We start from the raw sequence: 25,579 nt of genomic DNA on the forward strand, positions 1-25,579 counted from the left end.
GGAACTGAGGTGAAGAATATGAGCGGCAGAGTTTCCAGAAAATGAGTGAAGAAACATCTGACATCATAAATTCCCAAGGACTGTTCTTCAAACACAGAGGATTTGCCACAAGAACAAGAGCCCCCTACAAATTCTAATGCCATAAATGAAATCAGGCATGCCCCCCTCTGTCTTTTGTTCAAATGCTCTGGGTGTAGTTCAGGAAAGGACGAATGATATCCAAGCTGATACCAAGAAGCAGCAAAGCAATGCCAATATAACATTTCTGACCTCTTTGCCGCAATAATGACATGAACTACGTTTTTTTTTTCCAAGAAAATAGAAAACGCTTTTCACAGTATAGTCATCTACAGTATATAAAACCACTTTTATAAAACCCTTATATATACAGAAAACATCTCAGTCATCAATTTTGAAGGCCCTTAGTCATGGTAAGAGATATTTTAGAAAATGACCACTATGTTAGTAGTCTGACTCATTAGTTTTTTTCCTTATCCCCAAAAGGTGGGTACCAGAGACCCGCTAACTGTGTGAATTCATGCTACAGTAGGCTTATTAGTTTTCCTCAGCTACATGGAGTTATGACCGATTTTCTTAGAAACTAGTTTTAACACATGAAGAGATGTGAATAATAACTGGTTCCTTTAGGCCATGACCACAGTTACAATTCTCTGGATGGGCAGAAAATGAAGATCCATACTGCACCCCTGCCAAGATTTCAATGCATTAGTTCATAATTTATGACAGTCTTCTTCAGGTACAACTTCCAGTATTATCTGTAATGTTCTGGTTATTCTATCTATAAAGAAACAAAAAGGAAAAATTTAAATACGCAGGAATCAGAAGTGCATAAAAACAGCAAACATATGAATTCTTGGGGGTTGAAGACTGAAAACACGCAACCACCTATTTCATAGAGCACTTTCAAGACTTAGCTACCTCATTAGAGTCCTATCATGCTCAATTAATTTACTTGTCACTTCTGTAACTCCCCTTGATGGTTTCTCAGCACGAATACATTAATATTTTGTATTCAAATAAGGACTTTTATTCATGAGCCAGGAGATTGAAAATATTTTGAGGCAACAGGTCCAAGATATAAACAAATGCTCAAGAACATACTTCTGATGCGGTTTAAAACTGGTTTGTTCTTTAGGCACCTGTGACAATACAGCTGATTCATCTGAAGTATCAAGAGAAGAATCAGAATACAGTTTGCATTCTTGAACGTATAGTTTATTGTATTGTGGACAAATCACTGTATCTCCCAGGGCCTTTTTGTCTCAAATGTAGAGTGAGATATGTAGACTACATACTACATAGCAGTTCTCAAGGTGTGGTCCCTGGACCAGCAATATTAGACATGCATGTTTTCAAGCTCAGACCTCTCTCTACTACTTATCAGAGGATGCTGAAGGTAGAGACCAGCAATCAGTCATTCTGATAGACCCTAAAACTAAGAGCCTCTGTGACAGATGATTCCTAATGTCATTTCATCTTGACGATCCTAGAACTCTGTGGCTCCAGATTAAGGGATGCTATTGTTCACCATCTTCTCATCAATCCCTATAGAACCTTCAAGTCTCTGGGGCTCCTGGAGCAGTCTAGAGCCTACTCTCTTAGTGGGTTTAAGGCCTGGATCATCTGTCATTTGGATAGTCTTTCTCCTCCTTCATGACTTATTATCTGTAACAGTCCTTTGCAAACAATATTTAACAGCACTTAAAGAGAGATACTCTTCTCTCTTTTGCTTTATAACCATATCTCTAAAACCCAAGTTGTGTTCCTTAGCACATTCATTTTTTTTTAGTCTATATTAATTGTGAAGGGGCCAACGCAGTGCTGGCAAGTGGTAAACTCTTTGTAAATCTTTCTTGAATAAATTGTACACTTTCACAACCCACTCATTACTTGAGATCACAAGGGAACACTTGAGAGCAATTAAACAGTAATTTACAGTAAAAGGAAATGGTAAAATTATCCTATAAAATAGACTTTTATGGGAAAAGGAAAAATTCATCAATACGAAGGGAGATATGGCTTTGGTAGACAGACAAGGGGCTAAATCTATCGGATAATAGGTTAAATCCAAACAAGTCAACCACCAAAATAAAGTCTTAAGCATCTATGATGGTCAAAGAAAGCCAGGGGTTAAGGGGACATGATGCGCCAGCCCTTCCTCCCTGGAGAGGTCCTAGGCAGCCTCCTAATTGAGGTGTGGTCCCTGGACCAGTAATATAGACATGCATGTTTTCAAGCTCAATCCTCTATCTACTACTTACCAGAGGATGCTGAAGGTAGAGACTAGCAATCAGTCATTCTGATAGACCCTCTGTGACAGATGATTCCTAATGTCATTTCATCTTGATGATCCTAGAACTCTGTGGCTCCAGTTTAAGGGATGCTATTGTTCACCATTTTCCCATCAATCCCACACCACTGTTCTTGTCCAGCTTCTGGACAAGGGCATCCGGCACTAAAGCCTTGACCAAACATGTTTTGTGTTTTCTACATTCTGGGAAACCCTGTCCTTTACCTCCTTAGACATCCCACTCCCCATGTTGGAACATTCACCTGTTCCAGACAAATGGGAAGCAACTTAGAAGGGACTGCTTTGCTGGTGCCGTTCCCCTTCCCGAAAGCTCAACTTGGATTCTCTGTTCAGCACAGCAGCACATACATCAAAGGCCAAAGTCCCTCTTCTGGTTCTGTCTGCTCAATCCTTTCTCATCCTCCATTCTCCCCTCCCTAGCAATCTCAAGATTAGAATAATTTTCATCGTAATGAAATGTCCATTGGTTTGGGCCTTGGGTACCTATTGGTGTCCCACAACTTTTCTTCTAAAGCAGTGGAGTCAGATGAGCACTCCACTGAGCCAACCTAACCTCTAAGAAAAACTTCTCACCTACCCGAGAACCCTGCAGAATGTGCAGCTGTCTACAGCCATGCTTGCAATAAGGTTTATGAATTTGGATTAATCAACCTCATGTTACTACTTCTTTAAATAAAGGTAACAAATGAGTCTACAAATAGACTTTTCAGTAACTGCAACCTACAAGGCCTAATAGCAGTTGTAGTAACTTTTTGGCTTTACCTTTTATGATCAGTTGCTATTCTTGAAATGAATTGAAACAACTCACCTTGCAAAATCTAATTCACCCAGCCACACCTGGGACCAGCAAGGGAGCTGGAACCAAACTTGAGTAAATTTGTAAAGTAGTTAGTGCAAAGCCAACCTGCCCTTGAAGTTATCTTAAAAGCAGTAATGAGCTAGGTGTGGTGCTGCACGCATGTAATCCCAGTATTTGGGAGGCTGAAACAGGAGGATTGCAGGTTCAAAACCAGAGTCATAAACTTAGTGAGACTATCAGCTATCTAGCAATAACCTGTTTCAAAATAAAAAGGTCTGGGAGTGTAGCTTAGAGGTAGAATGCCCCCAGGTTCCATCCCAGTGACTCATATACACATAGAGTAACCGTAATTTCTTAAAGGCTTCCAAACTTTTTATATGCATAATCTTATTTTTTTTCCCTACAGTGAAGATCATTCGCCCCCCCTAAAAGGTGTAGGCAAGCTTAATTCTTTGAAAATGTTGCACTGCTGTCTGCCTGGAGTCCACAAAAACGTCAGGCATCCTCTAGCTCTTTCCGCACACTGTGGCAGTGTCTGCCTTCCAAGACTCTGGAGTCTCGACTCACTGTCTACAAAGACGGATGACAGTCATTCTGCTGGGGTCGCCCAGAATGATATTTTATAATAAAAGATTTTGTTTAAATCAGCCTGTCCTGTCTCTCCCTGTGCAGGAGGGAACAACTTCCTGACAACCCGCTCGGGCTCAACTGTGACTGGTAAACAAAGGTAGCCAAGTCAAACAGCAGCTGCAAGCCCCAGCACCCAGGGCAGCATCATGCTACCTCTGTGTACCGGCCCGTGTCCATGGGGTGTCCTCTCCTTTTCCCCTGAGTGAGAAGCTCGCATATCGATAAATAAGCAAATAATATAAACCACCAGCCCGGAGAATTAACCACACTGCTGCAGATGGATGGAGAGAGCTCTCTGTGTATCCGACTATCCCCTTAATTGCTGGCGCTCCTCTCACCCTGGAAACGCTAGCACACAAAAAGTGGTTCAATACTGGCATCCGGTGGCCAAAGAGATTCATCAAAACCTCAGAAAAATCTCAGCATCTTCAACTCTGATCATTTCCCGGCTGTCTGTACCGAACTGCTTTGCTCTGTTTTGCAAATGATGTTTGGTTTACCTCTCGATTTTCATGGAAACAGCCCAGGTCAGACAGATTTTGATGGACTATTATTTTCACAGGGCTAATCTACTCGTGCATGTTAGGGTGAAATAAAAGCGAAAGAATTTTACCAAACAAAGCAATTAAACCCGTCAACAAACTGTTGCAAACAAAGCCTCTCCTGGCCTCCAAGTTCACACAGAAGAGTTTTTCCTCTAACAAAAAGTACATCCGTAGGGGAGGGTTGGGCCAGGCAGCAGTTCAAGGCTCTATTGTATGTGTGTCTGTGCGTGTTTTGTTTTGGCCAAAGGCTAAGAAAATACTTGCTATTGCCTCCAATAAATATTATGAATTTTCTCTATTTTAGTGTAAGAATGCTGCCTAAGAGGAAAATCAAACAAAATTACAGAGGACGGTTGCTTTCTGCCGCTCCCTTTCAAGGGGCTATAAAGATAAAGAGTTGTAATAATCGCACTTTAAAGGCAGAATGGCCGTGCTCCCTGGTAAGACTTAATGGCATGTTTGAGAACCAAATACTCATTCTGGGACTGGTCCATTCTGGCTCGTTCCACAAATGGCTAACAATAAATTCAGAGGCCTTGGAGATGTTTAAAACAGTCGAGACAAAAAGATAGCAAAAAAAAAAAAAAGTTTCAAAATTACATGAGCAGGAAAAGACGACTCAAATAAATCCAGCCTGAGAATCATCTGTTGATGTGAGCTGACAAAGAAATGACACAGCCACGCGTGAGCAAGAGGAGAACTGATGGATGCTGATGCGAATTGGCCGACTGCATGCAGGGGGCGGGGCCTGCTTCGTGGGCGGGCCAATGAGTGTGCTCTCAGCAGGTGCGGCCCCTCCATCCCACCAGTCTTTTCTCCGGAAATGTTCTTAGCTTTACCTGGTGATCGGATGCTTTAACTGTCTATAGACACAGAGCTCACAGGGACCAGCATCCATCTGTCCTAAACGTTAGCCAACAAGTCTAACAATCCTAATAGCGAATATTTTTTTTGTTTATGTACTTATGTATTTTTGTACTGGAGCTGGAAACCACGAGTATTTTACCTCCGAGCTACACCCCCCCAGCCCTATTTTTTATTCTTTGTTTTGAAACAGGGCCTCACTGGGTTGCAAAAGGCCTAAGTAGCTGAGGCTGTCCGCGAACCTGCTCTGCCTCCCGATGCTGGGATGACAAGCGCGCGCCACCACGCCCGGCTTCACAGAAGGTTCTAGAACAGCTTCAAAGTCTTACCTGACATTCTTCGAAACCACTTGGGCTTGTTGTCCCATATGATGAAGAGATAGTAGGCGGGGACGCCGGTCAGGGTGATGAGGAAGCCGATCCCCGTGCTGAAGGGGTTCGAGTACAGGGACAGCGCGACCATGAAGAAGCAGGTGAAGGAGAAGAGAGCGGGGATGAAGAGAGGCACCTGGAGCAGAGAAGGAGAAAGAAACCACCTCAGACGCGCTCTGGAGACAGGGTCCAGGGGGGGCCGGAGCCGCCATCTGGCCACATCTGGCCACACGCTTGTCCCATGGCCAGGAGTCAGGCACCCACCTGAGTAGCAAATTCTCTTTCATGGGTCATGGAGAATGTGTTAAAGAGTCTCCTTAAATCTAATTTCACTTTTCTATTTTTTATTTGTGGAGTACCTACCAGAGATGGAACCCAGGTGCATTCTACCTCCGAGGTACACCCCAGCATTTTTTTTTCATTTAATTTAGTTGTAGGGTTTTTTTGTTGTTGTTTGTTTGTTTGTTTGTTTGTTTGTTTGTTTTTTGGGGGGTTGGTGCTGGGGATAGAACCCAGGGGCATTCTACCTTCGAGCTACACTCCAGCCCTATTTTTTATTCTTTATTTTGAAACAGGGTCTCACTGAGTTGCAGAGGGCCTCACTAAGCAGCTGAGGTTGGCCATGATCCTCCTGTCTCAGCCTCCCGAATGCTGGATTACAAGCGTGTACCACCACGCCCAACTTTAGTTTTAGTTTTGAAATAGTGTCTTGCTAGGTTTCCGAGAGTCTCACTACATTGCTGAGGCTGTCCTCAAACCTACAATCCACCTCTCTCAGTCTCCCAAGTACTGAGATGACAGGTGTGTGCCATCACCCTCGGCCAGTTTCACTTGTTTTTAACTTTTGGGATATGACAAAATCTAAAAAAGAGTATTTCATTAAAGATGATCTATTCCGATGGGTGTGGTGACTCACACTTGTAATCCCAGTACTTTGGAGGCTAATACAGGAAGATCGCAGGTTTGCAAACAGCCTCAACTACTTACTGAGGCCCTCTGTGACTTAGTGAGAACCTGTTTCAAAATGAGGGATAAAAAATAAGGATGGGGTGTAGCTCAGAGGTAGAATTCCCCTGGGTTTCATCCCCAGTACCACAAAAAATAAAAATACAAAAAGATGATCTATTCAAATTATTTTACTAAGTAAGTGCCATTATGATTTATGCTTTTTATTTTAAAAGATTGGTTCTTTGACACTTAGGACCAGAATCCACTCTAACGTGGTGTCCCGAGCCCCAGCAGCTGGTCACAGGCTCCAGGCTCGGGGTGAATTGACTTTCTGTTGAGATTCACAAGAAGAACTGACAGGGAGAAAGCAGGCCAAGTCCTATTCAACCGCTAATAAAGATGCTGCCAGTGTCAGGGATGAATATAATTAGAAACAAATTCTGACAACATGACTGACAACATTATCTTTGCTGTTTCTTAAAAGCAAATAAAGAGTGAGGTCAAATCAATCCCTGAGTGTTCAAGGCTGGAGCAGATGACATTTCTATTCTCCAGCCCCTTCACAGGAAGCCTTAGTCATGGTAAATGGTCATTCTATAACCTGATAAATTAATAGATCTCCTCTTTCCTGTGTATTTTACATCTCTTTTCCTTTTAGAGTGTGCAATGTAAGGAATGAGGCCTTAAAATATCTATTTTGTAAAAATCAGACCCTTGTAGTTTTAAGTCCTTCTGCCCCCCCCCCCAACATGGCTATCTAAAGCTATTCAACATGGAGATAGATGAAGTATCCACCCTTTGAACATATCAGGCCACTGGTCCCATTCATAAAAAATGAACTTAAACATCCATTCATACTAAGCTCTTTTCAAAAAGGTGACACCCAAAGGTTAGTGCATCACGTTAAAAAAAAAAAAAATCTGCCAGGCGTGGTGGCACACGCTTGTAATCCCAGCGCTTGAGAGGCTGAGACAGGAGGATCGCGCAGGTTCGAAGCCAGCCTCAGCTACTTAGTGAGGTTCTCAACAACTTAGTGAGACCCTGTTTCCAAATAAAATATGAAATAGATCTGGGAGTATAGCCCGGAGGTAGAAAGCCCCTGGGTACCATCCCGAATACCATAAAAAAATTGATAAACTCTATTTTTTCTGAGTTATATAAAAAAATGAAGGCATCTACTCAAGAGTTAAGCTTTAGACTGTACAGGATGCAGCCCCTACCCGGCCTCCCCATCACCACGGTATGACAGAGGGAGGGCTGGGTGTGATGAGGAAGATTTATGTAAACCCATCAACATGCCGAGGTTACCTTGAAAGGACGGTGCATATCCGGGCGTTTGTATCGAAGATAAATCAGCCCAGCAACTGCCAGCCCAATAAAAAGCCACCTGGCGAAACTGAGGAAATTCAAAAGACTGTCGAGGTCTCCGGTGAAGAGCATTATCATGGTCAAGGGGTGCTGGGGAGAGGAGTGAAAAGACAATCTTGATGAGTTACACAGAACAGGGGTGACCAGCAAGAACACCACCACATCTTATTAATCTTTTTCAAATTACTATATATACTGATAAACCAGCATACTGATCAACACCTGGGCTCAACTAACCTTTCTTCTACAGGCTGCTCTTACGATCCCTTTTATTTAATAATTTTTGTGTGTGTGTGGCACTAGGAGTGGAGCCCAAGGGCTTTTCTACCTTCAGGTTATACTCCCAGACCTATTTTATACTTTATTTGGAAACAGGGTCTCACTAAGTTGCTGAGAGCCCCACTAAGTACCTGAGGCTGGCTTCGAACCTGTGCGATCCTCCTGTCTCAGCCTCCCAAGCGCGGGGATTACAAGCGTGCGCCGCCACACCCAGCTTTACAATCCCTTTTATACCAGGAAAGGAAGGAGAGGGCTAATATTATCATTGGCTTTGTATTCCAGTGGAATTTTACCTGGACATTCTGTTTTTTTTTTTAATTTCCTTTTACAATTAAGAGAAAAGAATGTTTTCAAAAAGTAAAAGACAGAGGTGGCACAGTGGTCTAGAATCCTAGTTCTTGGAAGGCTGAGACAGGAGGATCACAGGTTCAAGGGCAGCCTCAGCAACCTGAGGAGACTCTGTTTCAAAATAAAAAAATAAAAAGGGCTGGGTTTATAGCTGAGTGGTAGAAAGCCCCCTGGGTTTAATCTGTAGTATTACAAAAGAATAAAGAAAAAAAAAGAGAGAGAGAGGAAACTCATTACTCAAAATTGTAAAACTCAGAGGCTGAGATGATGTATAAATAATCAATACAAGCTGGGAGTGGTGGCGCACACTTGTAATCCCAATATTTGGGAGGCTGAGATAGGAGGCTCACAGTTCGCAGCCAGCCTCAGCTACTTAGCGAGGCCCTCTGCAACTCAGCGAGACCCTGTTTCAAAAAAAAGAAGAATAAAATATAGGGCAGGGGGTATAGCTCGGAGGTTGAATGCCCCTGGGTTCCATTCCCAGTACCGCAAAAGAATAAATATGTAAATAAATATAATAATAATAATAATAATAGCAATAATAATAAATACATATTAAACATGCAGCTAATTGGAAAAACCCAAGGACATCTCTGCAAATACTTTCTGATGGGCTCTTGGCTACCCACACACATGAATCACAGCCACTTTTAGGTAGGTTCGCTGTGTCTTGAATGCAAAACCTGACCTTTCCTTCCTCCGCTGTCCCTGCGCGCTTGCCATGCGTGACCCTCAAGATGAGGGGAAAAGACCGCAGCGGGTCTCTGCAGCTGCACAGGCCAAGGACAGCAAGACGGATTGCAGACTCTTAAGAGGAAAGCCCTCCGCACGGAATAGTACATTCTGTTCCCACGAGTGACGTTAACGTGTGTGCTCTGCACACAGGGTATATGCGCACTTAAAAAAAAAAGGCAGAAGGTGAAATTTCAAGGAAACAAATTAAATGCAGGGGGAGAAAAGTGTTCATTGTGGTTCATGGTACTCCTGATGGCAGATTCCAGTTGAGAAAAATGTTAACAAAATCAGAGGTAAGAATGACTGTAACACTGCCCGTGGGTGTCTGAGGGCTTTTACACCTCTCGCAGGCTTTTGTATCCCACGTTTCACAAAAAGCTTCCTCTGCAAAGAGAATTCTACGACTGAAATTTTAACTGTACGGGCCTTTTTCTTTCTTTCCTGGAGGGTTGCGCTTGAACGCGTCACTTTTAATCAGGGAATCGGCACACTATCTGGGATTTCATCAATTCCTTAAATAGTATTGTGTGCATTTTGTAAAAAGGGAGCTCAGATGAGACGAGACGCTGGGATATTTTTGGACTGTGGCTTTTAGTACTTTCAGTAAGTGGTTGGTTGGAACTTTTTACTCTATATCTTTTTTGAGGCTCACTGTCAATCAAAGGACCCACACTAATCATTTTCCTTAGACACAAACGTCTACGAGGAGTTACAGAAGGGATATAGGTAACGCCCCGAAGCAATGGGGAAACTCTTCCCTTCCAAACCCCACCAATGGAAAGATAAAGCATTAGCTAAGGTCTGTTTGAATTCTTCTCTGCTAACCTGCGATTCGAGGTCACATCTAGATATACTTATTAATATGCATTACCAAAACAATAACAGCTGGCAGAGGAGTGTGCTTGCGGACATGAATCATGGAGAGGATTTCTGGAAGGTGACCCTCTCGAGATGCAACGTAGAATAGCCTAATGGGATAGAAAAGTGAGTGGAGGTGACCGCAGAATTGATCATTCCAGAGGGGGGAAAAATCCCTGACATCCTAAAACAAACCTTCACCTTCCTCCTACCGAATCAGCTGGCATCTCTCAGCCAATTATGTAGGTTATCTTCACTTTCAGAGAAGATAGAGAAATCTGAATTCAAGACTCACCAACATGTTATATAATTCTTCGAAGAGAAGCAAAGATAATGATAGCTATCTGACACTATATAGGTCTCCCGACAGATAAAACAGCAGGAGAACGTTCTAGATTTCTAAGACTACATGTGTCGTCAACCTATTCCAACAAACACACACGCACATGAATGCACACGCACACACACGTACACACACGGCAGTTAGATTTATCCAACTGAGTTTTACTCACATCTAAACAAAAGAAACTTGCACAGCAAATAAAACCAAAGGAGATACAGATGGTGGGGTAGTGATTTCTGGTGCCTCTTACTTTACTTTTTTCCCCCCTTTCCCTTAGAAAAACAAAAGATTTTATCGCCAGTAATAAAATGCAGTTGTTAGACCCTGTAGACATACTATAAAAAATGCCACATGCCGGCCTTCGCAGTAGGCGCTGAGTAGGCAAACAGTGCCCTCTACTGGGCAGAACAGGACACGCGCTTGGTAACTGGCACCAGCTCCAGGCCTGCAGGTCTCTTTAAAAACAACCGACTTGGCGGCACTCTAGCTTTTCCTTTTAAAGTTATCCTTATCACATCCAATCTCAAAACCAGAAATGTGTTTCTGGAAATAGGCGAACCCGCTCACCTGGAGACGGCGAACACACCTCCATTCATGGAACCAAAGCAGGAGAGGGCAACGAAGATCGGAACTGCTGATGAGAAATTTCCCAGGAGCCGCTCCGAGAAGGTCTGGAGAAAGAAAAGCGGGACGTAAATTAATGCTTTGCGAGAAAGTGGAATAAAATGAAACAATTTAGGCCAGATCTGCTCCGTGACTCTCCATTAGCCCGCGGAGACGTGTGTGTTTTATAATCCTTCCATCTGGTCGGGGTCAGGCAAAGACCTCAGCAAGCACCTTCCCTCTGCCTTCAGAAAGCAGTGATCCATTGACCGAGTTTATCAGCCGGGGGAGACAGAAATCCTTATGCAGAATACCTCTGGTTAGCCTAGCCTGGAAAGGCTCATCTTTTTTTTTTTTTTCTTTTTTTTTTTTTTTTTTTAGTACTAGGGATAGGAACCAGGGGCATTCTACCTCTGAGCTATACCCCCGCCCTATTTTTTATTTTTTATTTTGAAATAGAATCTCACTGAGTTTCAAAGGGCTTCACTAAGTAGCTGAGGCTGTCCTCAAATCGCGATCCTCCTTTCTCAGCCTCCCAAAAGCTGGGATTATAAATGTGCACCACCATGCCCAGCTAAGGAAAGTTTCATCTTTATAGTGAAGTAGATATTTACATTGAGAAGTATTATAAATATCTGTTTTATATACCAACTCCACTGTGGAGAGGATAAATAAGACAATGTATGTCTTGGTCATTTATCGCTTGTCGGATAGCTGGGTGCCATGGCACACACCTGTAATCCCAAGAGTTTAATAAAGGAGGATCACAAATTAGAGACCAACTCAGCGACTTAGCAACCTCGTGAGAGCTCATTTCAAAATAAAAATAAAAAGGGCTGGGGGTATATCTCAGAGGTAGAATTGCCCAGGTTCAATTCCCCATATCAAATTTTTTTTTTTTTTTTTTTTTTTTGCAGGTCTGGGGATGGAACCCAGGGGCATTTGACCTCCGAGCTACACCCCCTACCCTGTTTTTTATTCTTTATTTTGAAACAGAGTCTCACTAAGTTGCAGAGGGCCTCACTAAGTAGCTGAGGCTGTCCACAAACTGCGATCCTCCAGTCTCAGCCTCCCAAATGCTGGGATTACAAGTGTACACCACCACGCCCAGCTAAAAAAGTTTTTAAATATATTTAAGCAACTTATATCCTATAGATAAAAAGTTTTCCCAGAAAAAAAAACAACACACTAGCTGAATCTCGGATTATATAGTCTCCCTCCCCTTCAGGTATCTGTCCTAAAAAAAAATCTAGAACACAAATTTAAATCTGACAAGCCACTGGAAATACACAAGGTAAATAAAATTCTGAGAATTTCTTTATATTCAGCATTGAAAATGTTCATGAATTTCTTTCCTAAAACTACATGGGGTTTATAGGCTGCCCTTGATGTAGCTGGTGCTGTGCAATTCATGGACCAAATTACGGCCCCAAAACAAGTGCTGTCCTTTGTCTAGGAAGATGAGCTGACTGACCCTAGGCCAGTAAGCTTTGTACATCTGATTGTCTGATAGGATGTAGATCAGCAGACAGTCTTTTTAATACAGTGAACCCCTATGCAGGTTCACACAAAATGAGATAAGTAATTCCCGGTGGATACAGCCGATATGAGGTAATACTGACTATTTTAAAAGGCACTGACATTTGGTGACAGAAAGTTCAATTTTCACCCTCTACTGTTAGGAGGTCATAAGTGAACACATCCTTACAAGCTAAAGTTTTATGCAAAAAGTACATGTCACCAAAGAGCAGCCTTGTCATGTAGCCTTTTGGGGACAAAAAATGGGGCTGGTGTCACATACATTTTGGAAAATGTTGTAAAATTATGTGTATCTGCTTCTTAGGGAGTTGAATGGGCATTAGCATTTTTGATATTCTGAGTGGTGCTAAACATTTGTTTAACTTTTAATCATCTAGTATTTCCCCAGTTTATTAATATCCCAAGACTAGTGTTCAAAGGTATACCAAAAAAACAAGTGTGCACGATCCAGCTGAAAAATTCTAAGTGGTATTTTGAGGAAAGAATTTTAAGTTCACATTTGAAAAGTTTACAAGTAGGAAATAGTGCCAAACAAATTGCAGTCTCCATACCCAAACTGCATTCAGTTTAGATTCACTGTCCATTTGGCCAGTTTTTCTTATTAGAAGAATAATGCCTTAAAAAAAAAAAAAAAAAGCCGGGCGCGGTGGGCACGCTTGTAATCCCCGCTCTTGGGAGGCTGAGACAGGAGGATCGCACAGGTTCGAAGCCAGCCTCAGCTACTTAGTGAGGTTCTCAGCAACTTAGTGAGACCCTGTTTCCAAATAAAGTATAAAATAGGTCTAGGAATATAGCAAGCCTCTGGGTTCTACCCCCAGTACCACCAAAAATAAATAAATAAAAAGGCTTGATGAATTTTCAAGGTACATGTGGAAATGCTTTATAAGAAATTAGAAGCAAAAAGAAATCATATAGGATTGAGTTGTAGCCATTAAGTGAGAAATGCTTGGGTGTGCTCTAAATTTTTTAAATGTTTATTATCATTCAGATCAAGAAAAGATGACTGCGTTCCAAAACACTTCCTCCCGGAGGGACCTGCTATGAAATCGCATCAACTCATTCACCTAAATTCAAATTGGCATTTTTCTTTTTTTGGCATTATTCTTTTCCAACTTGGACTTACCACGGCCACTGCTTTTGAGAGCAGCAGTTCTTCCGCACTAATGGTTGTGAAGTAGGCCACGTTGGTTAGCACATAGCCAATGGTGACGATGACCATGGATATACAGATGGCAACGGGGATGGTTCTGAAATGCACAAGGAAATCACTGATGAGCTACCTGTGGTCAGTCATTCTCTGATACCAAAGAAGATAGCAGACTAGTGCAAAGAAGGACGCCATTGTATCTGCAGTAACTACAGGCTCGGTTGGAGTGTGTAGAAAGACTTTATCAGATTGAAGTACCACAAATTCCTTTGTAATTTAATACGGTCCACGCTGTCTCCTCTACTGCTATATCCCTAGACCGTATGTATGTGTCTTATTCTTACATCCCATAAATGCTACAGCCTTCTTTCTCAAACTTGAGTGTGTGTCAGAATCACTTGGAAGGCATGTTAAAACAAAGACTTTCTGATTTAGTAGGATTAGTATTCCTTGCAAGTCTCTAGGTGATTTCCAAGCTTCTGACCTGGGGACGCCTTGAGAACCACCGTAGCATACACCTTCCTAATACTAATTCTCGATACTAACCACCAGCCCTATGCACCTTCCTAATACTAATTCACTGCCTCGATACCTTTCTAAGACAAGTTTTAAAAAACACTTTTCATAGCCAACATTTTCCCTTCCGGTACCTTCTCTTGCCAACAAATAAGACTTGAAGAAGTCTGATAGCAAGATGCCTCTACCTTTCCAAATGATGGCAGTAATCATTTTGTATGTAACACAGGCAGCAACAGAAGTGTTGGTAATAACGATTTTGCAGTGCCTTGCTGTGAGTTCAAAGGAAGCTCAAATCCTGAGTATCTAATAAAGCCACCGTGCAGATAATCCCATAAAATTAGAGGTGACGTGCTGTGAAGTGGGGGCGGCCAGACGGTGCTGCCAGTGCGCCCTCCAGAAGCACCCACACAAATGTGCTGATGTTACATCTTCATTGAATGCTCTGGGAGAGCCAGGAAGTCACTGACCCTAATAATCTGATTCTGTGTTACCGAAACACATTGACTTGTTCTTCCCACTCTGTCTTCAACTCTCCACACAGAGCTGATCATTTTCTGAGCCCTGGTGTTTATCAGGCCTCATGGAGATTTCACCCTGCTGGGGACCACTAATGAGGACTTCAATATAATTTCTTCCAAGAAGAAAATGCAGTGGAGAACCAGGGGCGGGGGAGGCATGCCGGCCGGGCCTGTTTAGCATGCTAAGTCCCAGCTCATTACGCCCGACAGCAGCATCCCGCGAAGAGCAGGCGGACCCGGCCACTGAGCAACTGCCATTCATTAGGCTGCTTGGAGTCTGACGCGTCCCCTCGTCCCCAAAGCCCTGAGCCTTGATGGGGAGGCACATTGACCTCTAAGTTCTGGTATCCTGATGCAAAAGTAGCAGATGTTGTCCTTCCCCAGTGTGAGGAGGGTCCCGTGGACTTTTCCGTCAGCACTGCAACAGACCTTACTCGTTGTGATTGATGAATGCCAAGCCAAAGTCAAGAAAATCACCGGGCCAATGAAATATGAGGGGTGAACGGCAGGAAGCAGATTAAAGATGAGTTCTGCTTCTTTAAAGAAAAGGTCATATGTAAATGCAAAAGGACAAGAGGGCAAACGTGAAGGGATGTGCACAGCCTTCCAACCACTCACGGGATGATTTTAAAATTAGATTTGTTCAGCTCTTAGGATAGCCCCAGAAGGAGAGTAAACACTTTCCACAGAGGAAAGAGACAGAGGGAGAACAGGAGAGCAGGAGATGCTCTGTTCCTTTTAATCATATAATTTAGGTATGTGAAGTTTTCATTCGTTAAAAATAAAAAATGCCGCTGGGCATGGTGGCCCATGCTTGTAATCCAAGCATTTGGAAGGCTGAGACAGGAGGATCGTGGTTTGTGGACATCTTCAGCTACTTAGTGAGGCCCTTTGAAACTCTGTGAGACCTTGTTTCAAAAATAAAGAAGAAAAAATCGGGCTGGGGGTATAGCTCAGAGGTAAAATGCCCCTGGGTTCCTTCCCCAATAGTGCAAAAACAAAAACAAAACAAAACAAAACAAAAATAATGACATTGTGAAGTACAGTAAATTAACCTAACCTGTCCAGGGCGGACAGTACTGTGACATCATATGGTACTACAAAATATCAAGTCAGGCTCCTACCTCTTTTCTGCCTAGACACCAGGGTCTTTCTGAGGGTCGATTTCTAAGTTGATCTTAGCAGAAGACATCCTAAAAAAGTCCAAACTTCTAGGTTGTTTCCCCCTTTCTCGCTATTAAAAAACATTTATATATAGCAGCAGCTGTTGGTGCCACTGGGGGGTATCCAAACAGCATTTTATTAAGGACTTTATGGGCTTGCCCCATTGTATCCTGGGAAAATCCCTTGAGTTCGGAACATCAGCAGTGTTTCATATATGAGGACATAGAGTCTTTGAGAGTTTCAATAACCCTTCAAGGACACAAAATCATAGTCAAGGACACAAAAATGTAGTTTTACTTAAACCTGCAATCCTCCCATCTCAGGCTCTCAAGTACTGGGATTACAGCACCACCACACCCAGCCAAATCAGGGCATTTTAACCACTAAAGTGTATTTGCTCCGTCTCATTTATGTGTCCCCAAACTATCTTAGTTTTCAGGAAGATCATAGTTATTGGTTCTAAAGTTCACTGGAAAATTCTTATCAAGACTAAGTTCCTCATGGATTCACTGATGGCAGTGTGGTCTAAATGATCATGCTATGATTTTTATGACTTTCTACATCACGTGAAGTGGAATGTCAAGTAGATGTATTCAAATAGTTTCATTGTTTAGGAAATAGGTTATTATTATTTATTATTTAAAAGAAAATAGGGATTCTGTGGGTGTGTTGCCACACTTCTGTAATCCCAGTACTTTGGAAGCTGAGATAAGAGGATCACACATTTGAGGACAGCCTGGGTAACACAGTGAGACTTTCGGCAGCCTACTAAGACCCTGTTTCAAAACAAAACAAAAATTTAAAAAGGGCTGGGGTGTAGGTCAAAGGCAGAATACCTTTGGGGTTCAATCCCTGGTACCACACACACAAAAAAAAACCCAGAGATCCACTCAATAAATTTCCCTAGACAGGTTTTTATACAAAAGGAAAGTAAGTAAGCATACTTGTCAAATAATATGAGCTAGATTATTTTTAAAAATTATAGTATCAGCAGGGCGTGGTGGCGCACATTTGTAATCCCAGCATTTGGGAGGCTGAGACAGGAGAATCGTGGTTCGCAGACAGCCTCAGTTACTTAGCGAGGCCCTTTGCAATTCAGTGAAACCCTGTTCAAAATAAAAAATAAAACCCAGGCATGATGGAGTACACTTGTAATCCTAGTGCTTGGGAGGCTGAGACAGGAGGATCGCACAGGTTCGAAGCCTGCCTCAGCTACTTAGTGAGGCTCTCAGCAATTTAGTGAGATCCTGTTTCTAAATAAAATATTTTTTAAAATAGGTATGGGAGTATAGCCTGGAGGTAGAAAATCCCCTGGGTTCCACCCCCAGTACCACAACAAATAAATAAATAAATAAATAAATAAATAAATAAATAAACTAAAAAAAGACGGGGGTATAGCTCAGAGGTAGAATGCCCCTGGATTCCATCCCCGGTACCGCAAAAAGTAAATAAATAATAAAGAAAAAAGAAAAAAAGAAAGAAACAAAAAAAGAAAGAAAGAAAGAAAGAAAGAAAGTAAGTGATGGGGCTGTAGCTCAGAGTTATAATGCCCCAAGATTCCATCCCCAGTACCACAAAAAAATTATCATATAATTTTTATATATAGTATATAATTTTTATGTAATTTATATGATTTTTAGAGTATGTAATTTTTATATAGTATATAGCCAGATATAGTATATAGGTACTGGAGAGAGGCAATCGCAGGAAATGAAAATAGGAAATCAAAGAGAGAAGCGGTCTAATGTTGGTGCAGGATACGAGAGGCCTGGTGATGCCAATTTGGTCAATGTAGCTATGGGAATTGAAGCCCGTATGGCAAGACAGAGACGCGGCTGCTGCCCTTGGTCTCCACCTCAGTCTGAGGAAGGAAGCGGGTGGCTCCCTTCTCCCTGCTGTGTTGGCATAAACAGCCTTCACTGACAGGGGAGCTCCCTGACTGTTCAGAAGAGCGTGGCACCACACGCTCAGCTCCTGCGGTTCAAGCATCCAAGCCTAAGAGCCACAGCCACTGTGTGAGCTGATCGAAGCTCCGCCTCATGCCACAGAGATCTTTCTGGAGGCTTTAGATGCAGAGGGCAAATAACGATGGTTCGAAACCCAGTATTAAGGCAATGGCGCGGGATAATAAAGGGTTTTAGAGGAGGGTACCTGGAAGTTCTCCTCTTTTTCCAATGTTGGTACATGTCTGTTATGGTTAACAAACAAAACGTATTGAAAAGTCACTCAATCCTGAAGCTCTTCTGTTATGAAATTACGTGTTTTTCTTTTCTTGCAGGTCTGGGGATGGAACCCAGAAGCATTCTACCTCCGAGGTACACCTCCAGCCCGATTTTTTTTTTTTTTTTTTTTTTTGGTGGTACTGGGGTTCCTGGAAGCCCTTCTACCTCCGGTCTACACTCCCAGACCTATTTTTTATACTTTTTTATTTGGAAACAGGGTCTCATAAGCCAGCGCGCGCGGCTGGCTTCGAACCTGCGCGATCCTCCTGTCTCTGCCTCCCAAGCGCGGGGATTACAAGCGTGCGCCACCACGCCCGGCCCTCCAGCCCAATTTTTTATTCCTTATTTTGAAACAGGGTCTCACTGAATTGCAAAGGGCCTCACTAAGTAGCTGAGGCTGTCCGCAAACCGGAATCCTCCTGTCTCAGCCTCCCGAATGCTGGGATTATAAGGGTGCATCACCACGCCCGGCTAAAATTATGTGCTGTCTAATTGACCAGCAAGCCTGTGAGTTTGCCACAAGTACAAATGGTTTGCCTTAAAAAGATCTTGCATGTGGCGAGGGGTAGCTCAGGGCTAGAAAGTACCCACAAGGCCCAGGTTCCATCCCAGTGCTTAAAAAATGATCCCAAATAGTCTCTCCTAGGCTTTTAAAAGTTGGCATCTGTAACTAGTCTGTGTCACACCTGGGTAAATATTTATCTTATTTGAGAAGTCCCTGAAGCATCTGCTTAGAAGCACTTTCATTCTGACGGATGTACCTTCCCAAATGGCTCCAGTGAGGATGGCTGGTGGCTTCTATTTGTAAAATCTACAAAGCACTGGCAAATATATTTTATTTTATCCTCAGATATTAAGGCTGTTCATTTCAAAACCTTTGTAGGCTGAGATGAAAACAAACAAAATCTGCAACAATTGGCTGAAAAAGGAGGCCATACCTACCCTTTTGGGGTCTGGGGGTACTCCAGCAGCAGTCTACTACTGAGCTGCATCCTCCCACAACTATTTTTATTATTTTTTATTTTAAGACTCACTCAATTGCCCAGTCTGTCCTTAAAATTGTGTTCCTCCTGGTCTTGAATTGGCAATCCCAACTCCGAATCACTAGGATGTGTGTGTGTGGGGGGGGGGGGGGGTTTACTGAGGATGGAACCCAGGGGCCTTCTACCTCAGTGATATACCTCCAGACCTATTTTTATATTTTATTTGGAAACAGGATCTCACCAAGTTGCTAAGAGCCTCACTAAGTTGGTGAGGCTGACTTCGAACTTGCGATCCTCCTGTCTCAGCCTCCCAAGTACAGGGATTATAAGCATGCGCCACCACGCCCAGCTCGAATCACTGGGATTAAAGGGCTGCTCTACCATGTCCAGCTAATATGTCTACTTTTTATACTGTCCCTTTATTTGTGCATTATAGCCTCACACCATAACGTAAATCATGTTCACAGTGGCATACATGCACATAGCACTTGGTGCCCACCCCACGACCCTTCCCAATACAAAGTACTGACACTGATACTGGTATGTTCACATAGATACATACATTCGACGGTAGTATTTCCATTAGTGAATCTCAGTCTTCCCTTTCCCCTTCCTTTAGACTCTGCTGAGGTTTCCCTTCCATTATCTGGAGTCCCTCTGCCATTCCAGTTACTCCCTAGTTTGTGAAAACATAGTAGGAAAAACATATGACCCTTCACTTTCTGTGCCTGTCTAACCTCATTAACATAATATTCTCTAGGTCCTTCCCTTTTTTTTGCAAATGACATCATTTTGTTCTTTTTTTAATTGCTGAGTAAAATTGCATTGTTTGCATATGCCATAATTTTGTAACCCACTGTCTGATGATGGGAAACCAAGGCTCAAAGAGGCTCCGGGGTATGACCAAGGTCACAAAGTAGTGAGCCAGAGGCCTGGGCAGGTGTGAGCCTAGATCTTCCAGCTCTTGGTTCCACAAACACGATGCACCTTGGCATGAGAGCCTGGCTGTTTTGTGCCTCCTGTGCCCTAGGCACGAGGCCCCTGAGGATTTTATGTGCTGGCAGATATGTATTATATTTTATAGGAATGATCAAAGATCAGAAGACTAATTGTTCTAGCGGGACACAGTCTCAGCCAACCTTTATTTCTATGCATCTGAAAATCACCACCAATGAACCTGCATATAGCGCAGCCACAACACACACTAGTTTCCTGTGTTTTGCAGCCCTGAGACACAGCGGTGGGACAACTACTGTTTCTAGTGTTTCATTTTGGCTCTAAGTAACTATTGCTGTGAAAGCAGAGTGAAGGGTAAAGGGATTTCTGTTATTCACACAATTTAAGTAATTGTCTTATCACTTGAATTTATGGTTTCTCCAAGACTGTTTTATATCTTGAACAAAGTTTTCTGAGATTGAGATTCACACCATAGGAAGCTCGGTGTGCATTGACCCGACGGCATTTACGTCATCTTTCTGTCCTGAGCTGGGCACCAGGGCAGTCAATTCTGTTAAAAACTGACTCTTGTATATTCTGGAACCTTCTAAGAGTAGTGGATGGTGCTTCACCATTTCTATTTAAAAAGTGTGATTTTTTATTTTATTTATTATTTTTTTTTTTTGGTACTGGGGATGTGGGGATGGAACCCACAGGCCTTCAACCTCTGGCTATACTCCCAGACCTATTTTATATTTTTATTTGGAAACAGGGTCCCACCAAGTTGTTGAGAGCCTCGCTAAGTAGCTGAGGCTGTCCTTGAAACTGGGCAATCCTCCTGTCAGCCCCCATAGTACTAGGATTACATGCATGCTCTACCATCCCTGGCAAAAGAATGTGAATATTTTAACACATGTATGTTGCATTCAGAAAAACAAAAGGAAGGTCATGCATGGTGATGCATGCCTGTAATCCCAGTACCTCGGAGGCTGAGATAAGAGGATTGCAGGTTCGAGGACAGCCTCAGCTAATGGTGAGATTCTCATCAACATAGCAAGACCCTGTTTCCAAATCAGAAATCAAATTAGACTGGGGAGTGTAGCTCGAAGTTAGAATGAATGCCTCTGAGTTCAATCTCCAGTACCACACACACACATACCACACACACACAGGATTAGAAAGGGCAGGAAAATGGTAAAATCTTAATACATGAGATTCAAAAACTAAAAGAAACACCAGGAGGTATTCAGGGATGTTAAAAATTCCATTGGTTAAACTGGTGACTATTTACTACTATGTAATTAAAATACAACTCTGTCATGTCAACACAAAGTATTTATAATTATATCAAGTACCTTTGGGTTCTAAGTATTTATTTTAGAATTATACTTATTTCACATTTTCCTCACAGTGACCTACAGGCACTTTGGAGTTTCTCTACCCATCTGACCCAGAAATGACTCCAACATCTCTTCCTTCCTTTTGATCTACCAGTTGGCTTTTTGGAGAATTACTATTTATTTTACTATTTCTGCTGTCTTTTTTTTTTTTTTTTTTTTTTGGTGGTGGTACTGGGGTTCCTGGAAACCCTTCTACCTCTGGGCTACACTCACAGACCTATTTTATATTTTTATTTGGAAACAAAGTCTCTTAAGCCAGCGCAGCTGGCTTCGAACCTGCGTGATCCTCCTATCTCCGCCTCCCAAGCACGGGGATTACAAGCGTGCGCCACCACGCCCGGCTTCTTCTGTCAATTTTAATCCACCCTTCACTTCGGTCATGTGTTACAGGCATACCCACACACAAAAAGTATATTTCAAAGAAAAAGCTATTCGTGTTTTTCATACACTTGAGTTTTCTCCCATGCATTTTTACTTACTTCTGCTGACTCTTGCTCCTACCAAAGTCTCCAGAGACTTTGTATGTGGAAAAGTCCTATCTGGCTACTCTGCGATTTTCACCATTTCTTTCTAGCTGAAACTGGATTGCAAGTAAATTTATTGATATTTTTCCAAACTTGAAAAAACTAAGACTAGAATTCTAAGACTGGATTTGTGCGGATGTCTGCGGATGTATGTTTTGGTGGCATTGTCTCCTGGCCACTTAGCATGCTGGCTCTATCTCTAGATATCCACGCTGAGTGAGAAGCGAGCTATTAATTGGCTATTAAAAAAGATAAAGAAGGCTGGGTGTGGGGGCGCACGCTTGTAATCCCAGCGCTTGGGAGGCTGAGACAGGGGGATCACACAGGTTCGAAGGCAACCTCAGCTACTTGGTGAGGCTCTCAGCAACTTAGTGAGACCCTGTTTCCAAACAAAATATAAAATAGGTCTGGGAGGATCCCCCAGACATAGAAAGCCTCTGGGTTTCACCCCCAGTACCACCCAAAACAAAACAAAAATTGATAAAGAAGCCGGGCGTGGTAGCGCACACTTATAATCCCAGTACTTGGGAGGCTGAGACAGAAGAATCCAGGTTCGCTTCAGCCTCGGCTACTTAGTGAGGCCCTCCGCAGCTTAGGGAGACCCTGTCTCAAAATAAAGAATAAAAAATTGGGCCGGGGGTATAACTCGGAGGTAGAATGACCCTGGTTCAATCCCCAGCACCACACACACCAAAAAAAAAAAAAAAAAAAGATAAAAGAAACACATGTGAGGAGACATAGCAAGTAATAGAGGGGAAGGTGTGGGTCATCATTGAAAGAAAACAATATAGTAAGAGGAAGAAAAACATTCCCTGAACCTGCTCATGAGCATTCTCACAGCTGCACGGTGCGTGTTGTAACTCAATGACACTTCCTGGCCAAGGCTGAACGCAGCCATGCGAGGAGCACGTTGCCACAACAGTGCACACGGTGAGGGCACGGCTTGCTAGCACTGAACACCACCCTCTCTCTCTGCTCTTCGCCCAGCCAGGGCAAGGCTACTGGCATCTGCACTGATGTAATTCTACCCAGCTATAAAGGAGGACAAAATCATGGCATTCGCAAGAAGTTGGAAAGACCTGGAGAACATTATGCTAAGTGAGATCAGCCAAGCACAAAAAGAGAAGGGACATGTGTTTTCTCTAATACGCCCAAACTAGGGAGTATTAGGAATACCGGAGGGACTCCAGGTAATGGAGGGGAAACCTCAGCAAAGCTACAATGGAAGGGTAGGAGAGGAAGAAGGCTGAGGCTGATTAACAGAGGAGCTACATTCGAATATGGTAAAAGTGTGAATATAACGTGATCAACCTGGACGCTCATTGTTGGGGGGAGGGGATGTGGGGGAGGGGCAGGCACCAAGCACTGGGTGAATACACGCCATTGTCAATATGATTCACATTATGATGCGACACTATTGTTTACCGATAAAAAATTAAAAAACAAATTTAAAAATCCCCCCCAAAAAATAAACTTCAATAACCGTGATGTCTAATCTCTCACCAATTTTTCTTTGTCCATAGATGAAGAACTCCATATAGAGAAAAGAGAAGACAGAGAGACCTGTAGGGAGATGTAAGAAATGAACAGACACAGATTAAGAGACTGCAAAGCTGAAGGAGGCCTGTAAAATAAAAATGCACCAGGATGCATAAAGTGTAGAAAAGTTCTAGTGTAGAAAATTTCAGTAAAGTCACATAAAAAATTGGCTACCAGGATCGCTTTAAAGCCAAAGCCACAGAGAAAAATGGACGAAAATGGAAACTCACGACACAGAAACACGGGGTAATAAGCAATCAGAAACATAAATATAAGCATTTTTATCCCTTAAATACTTAATTTTTTTATTCTGCTCCTAGAATAAACTCATGACTACATAAAATTCTTCAGCAAAATGTTAGCTTGAGCGTAAATTTTCATTTGCTTGCAATTCATACTATCCCCCAAAATTTGCATTGTCTGCATCTCATTTTTTCTCATTTTCTAAAGATTTAGTGTGTGTCTCCCAGATATATTATAGCTATCCATTTTTATCATGGGCAAACACAAACATATTTGTAGGCAAGTTCTAGTGGACAAAGACAAAATTGGTTTCAAATGAAATGTTAGCAATTAAATAAGAAGATTAAATATTTTAATAGTAATAAATTAAATTCCACACTGGGGTTCAGTTCCTAATATTGTCATGTTGTTTTTACGCTGTTTCTCTCAACTTCTCATTATGGTCCACAGGATTTGGTCTAAAATACACGAAGATAATGTGACATTTGTCACAGAAGTGTTTCTGAGTTTCATATTTATGGCGGAAATAACTACCCACCAAAAATTTGTGTTCCTCTTTTCTAGAGTCTAAGTTACTCCTAAGAAGCAGCTTCCCACAGAGGGCACATTTACAGGACCAAGAGAGAGCTATAAACGTGCAGGTAGGGATGTTATTTATTTATTTATTTATTTATTTATTTATTTATTTATTTATTTGTTTATTTATTTGCGGTACTGGGGATGGAACCCAGAGGCATTATATCTCCGAGCTATACCCCCAGCCCTATTTTTTAGCCTTTTTATTTTTTGAAACAGGGTCTCACTGAGTTGCAAAGGGCCTCACTTTGTAGCTGAGGTTATCCACAAACCGCCATCCTCAGATCTCAGCCTCCCAAATGCTGAGATGACAAGTGTGTGCCACCACGCCCAGCTTGTTATTCGTTTCTGCCAACAGAATGTGAGCAGATGTGTCAACTAAAGGCTAAGAAGTTGCTTTGTTAGCCTTGCCCTGACTGGAAGTTAGAAAGCTTCTCATGACTTTAACAAAATACCTGAGAGTCAACTTATAAAGAGAGAAGGGAGATGGGCGTGGTGGCGCATGCTTGTAATCCCAGCATTGAGGAGGCTGAGACAGGAGGATCGCGGTTCGCAGACAGCCTCAGCTACTTAGTGAGACCCTGTTTCAAAATAAAGACTAAAATAAATAGGGCTGGGGGTGTAGCTTGGAAGTAGCTCACTTATCCCCGGGAGCAACAACAGACTGCTACACAAATTAAGAAATTGAATTATTTAAGGCCATTGGAATTTTGTGGTCCATCTTTTGCAGCAGATAGCATTCCCCAAATGAATCCAAGAATGAAGGACCACAAAGTATGGTTGTGAACACCTGCAATCCCAATACTCACGAGGCTGGAACAGGAAGATCACTGGTTCGAGGCCAGGCTCAGTAATTTAGCAAGACTCAGCAACTTGGCAAGACTCTGTTTCCAAAACAAAAACAAAAAGGGCTGGGGGTGTGGTGTGGTGGCAGAACACCCCTGGATGTAATCTCCAGTGTCAAAAACAGAGGGGAAAAAAAAAAAGCTGGGCATGATGGCACATGCTTGGAATCCCAGTACTTGGGAGCCGAGACAGGTGGATGGCAGGTTTGCAGCCAACTTCAGCAACTTGTGAAGCCTTCTGTAACTTATGAGACCCTGCTTCAAAATAAAGAATAAAATTGGGCAGGGAGTGTAGGTCAGAGGTAGAATCCCCGGTACTGGGTTTGATCCCCAGTACAGAGAGAGGAAGGGGTGAGTTGTATTTTTGTGTGTGTGTGTGTGTGTGTGTGTGTATGGTACTG

At 42.5% G+C, this 25,579-nt stretch overlaps 1 protein-coding gene across 1 annotated transcript in view; it reads right to left on the reverse strand.

Annotated features, from left to right (window-relative positions):
• Positions 1 to 731: 731 nt before the first annotated feature.
• The window catches only part of SLC7A11 (solute carrier family 7 member 11), a gene marked incomplete at both ends in the record, with an annotated part of 86,181 nt that continues 61,333 nt past the window's right edge, over positions 732 to 25,579 (reverse strand). Inside the window, 6 exons of the mRNA XM_080698050.1 lie at positions 732 to 799; positions 5,500 to 5,677; positions 7,798 to 7,947; positions 10,091 to 10,187; positions 10,988 to 11,091; positions 13,686 to 13,809. Coding sequence (XP_080554176.1) covers positions 732 to 799; positions 5,500 to 5,677; positions 7,798 to 7,947; positions 10,091 to 10,187; positions 10,988 to 11,091; positions 13,686 to 13,809 — 721 coding nt within the window. The remainder of the gene's footprint in view (positions 800 to 5,499; positions 5,678 to 7,797; positions 7,948 to 10,090; positions 10,188 to 10,987; positions 11,092 to 13,685; positions 13,810 to 25,579) is intronic.

The sequence above is a fragment of the Muscardinus avellanarius genome (assembly GCF_963383645.1).
Source record: "Muscardinus avellanarius genome assembly, chromosome: 6".
Taxonomy (NCBI): domain Eukaryota; kingdom Metazoa; phylum Chordata; class Mammalia; order Rodentia; family Gliridae; genus Muscardinus; species Muscardinus avellanarius.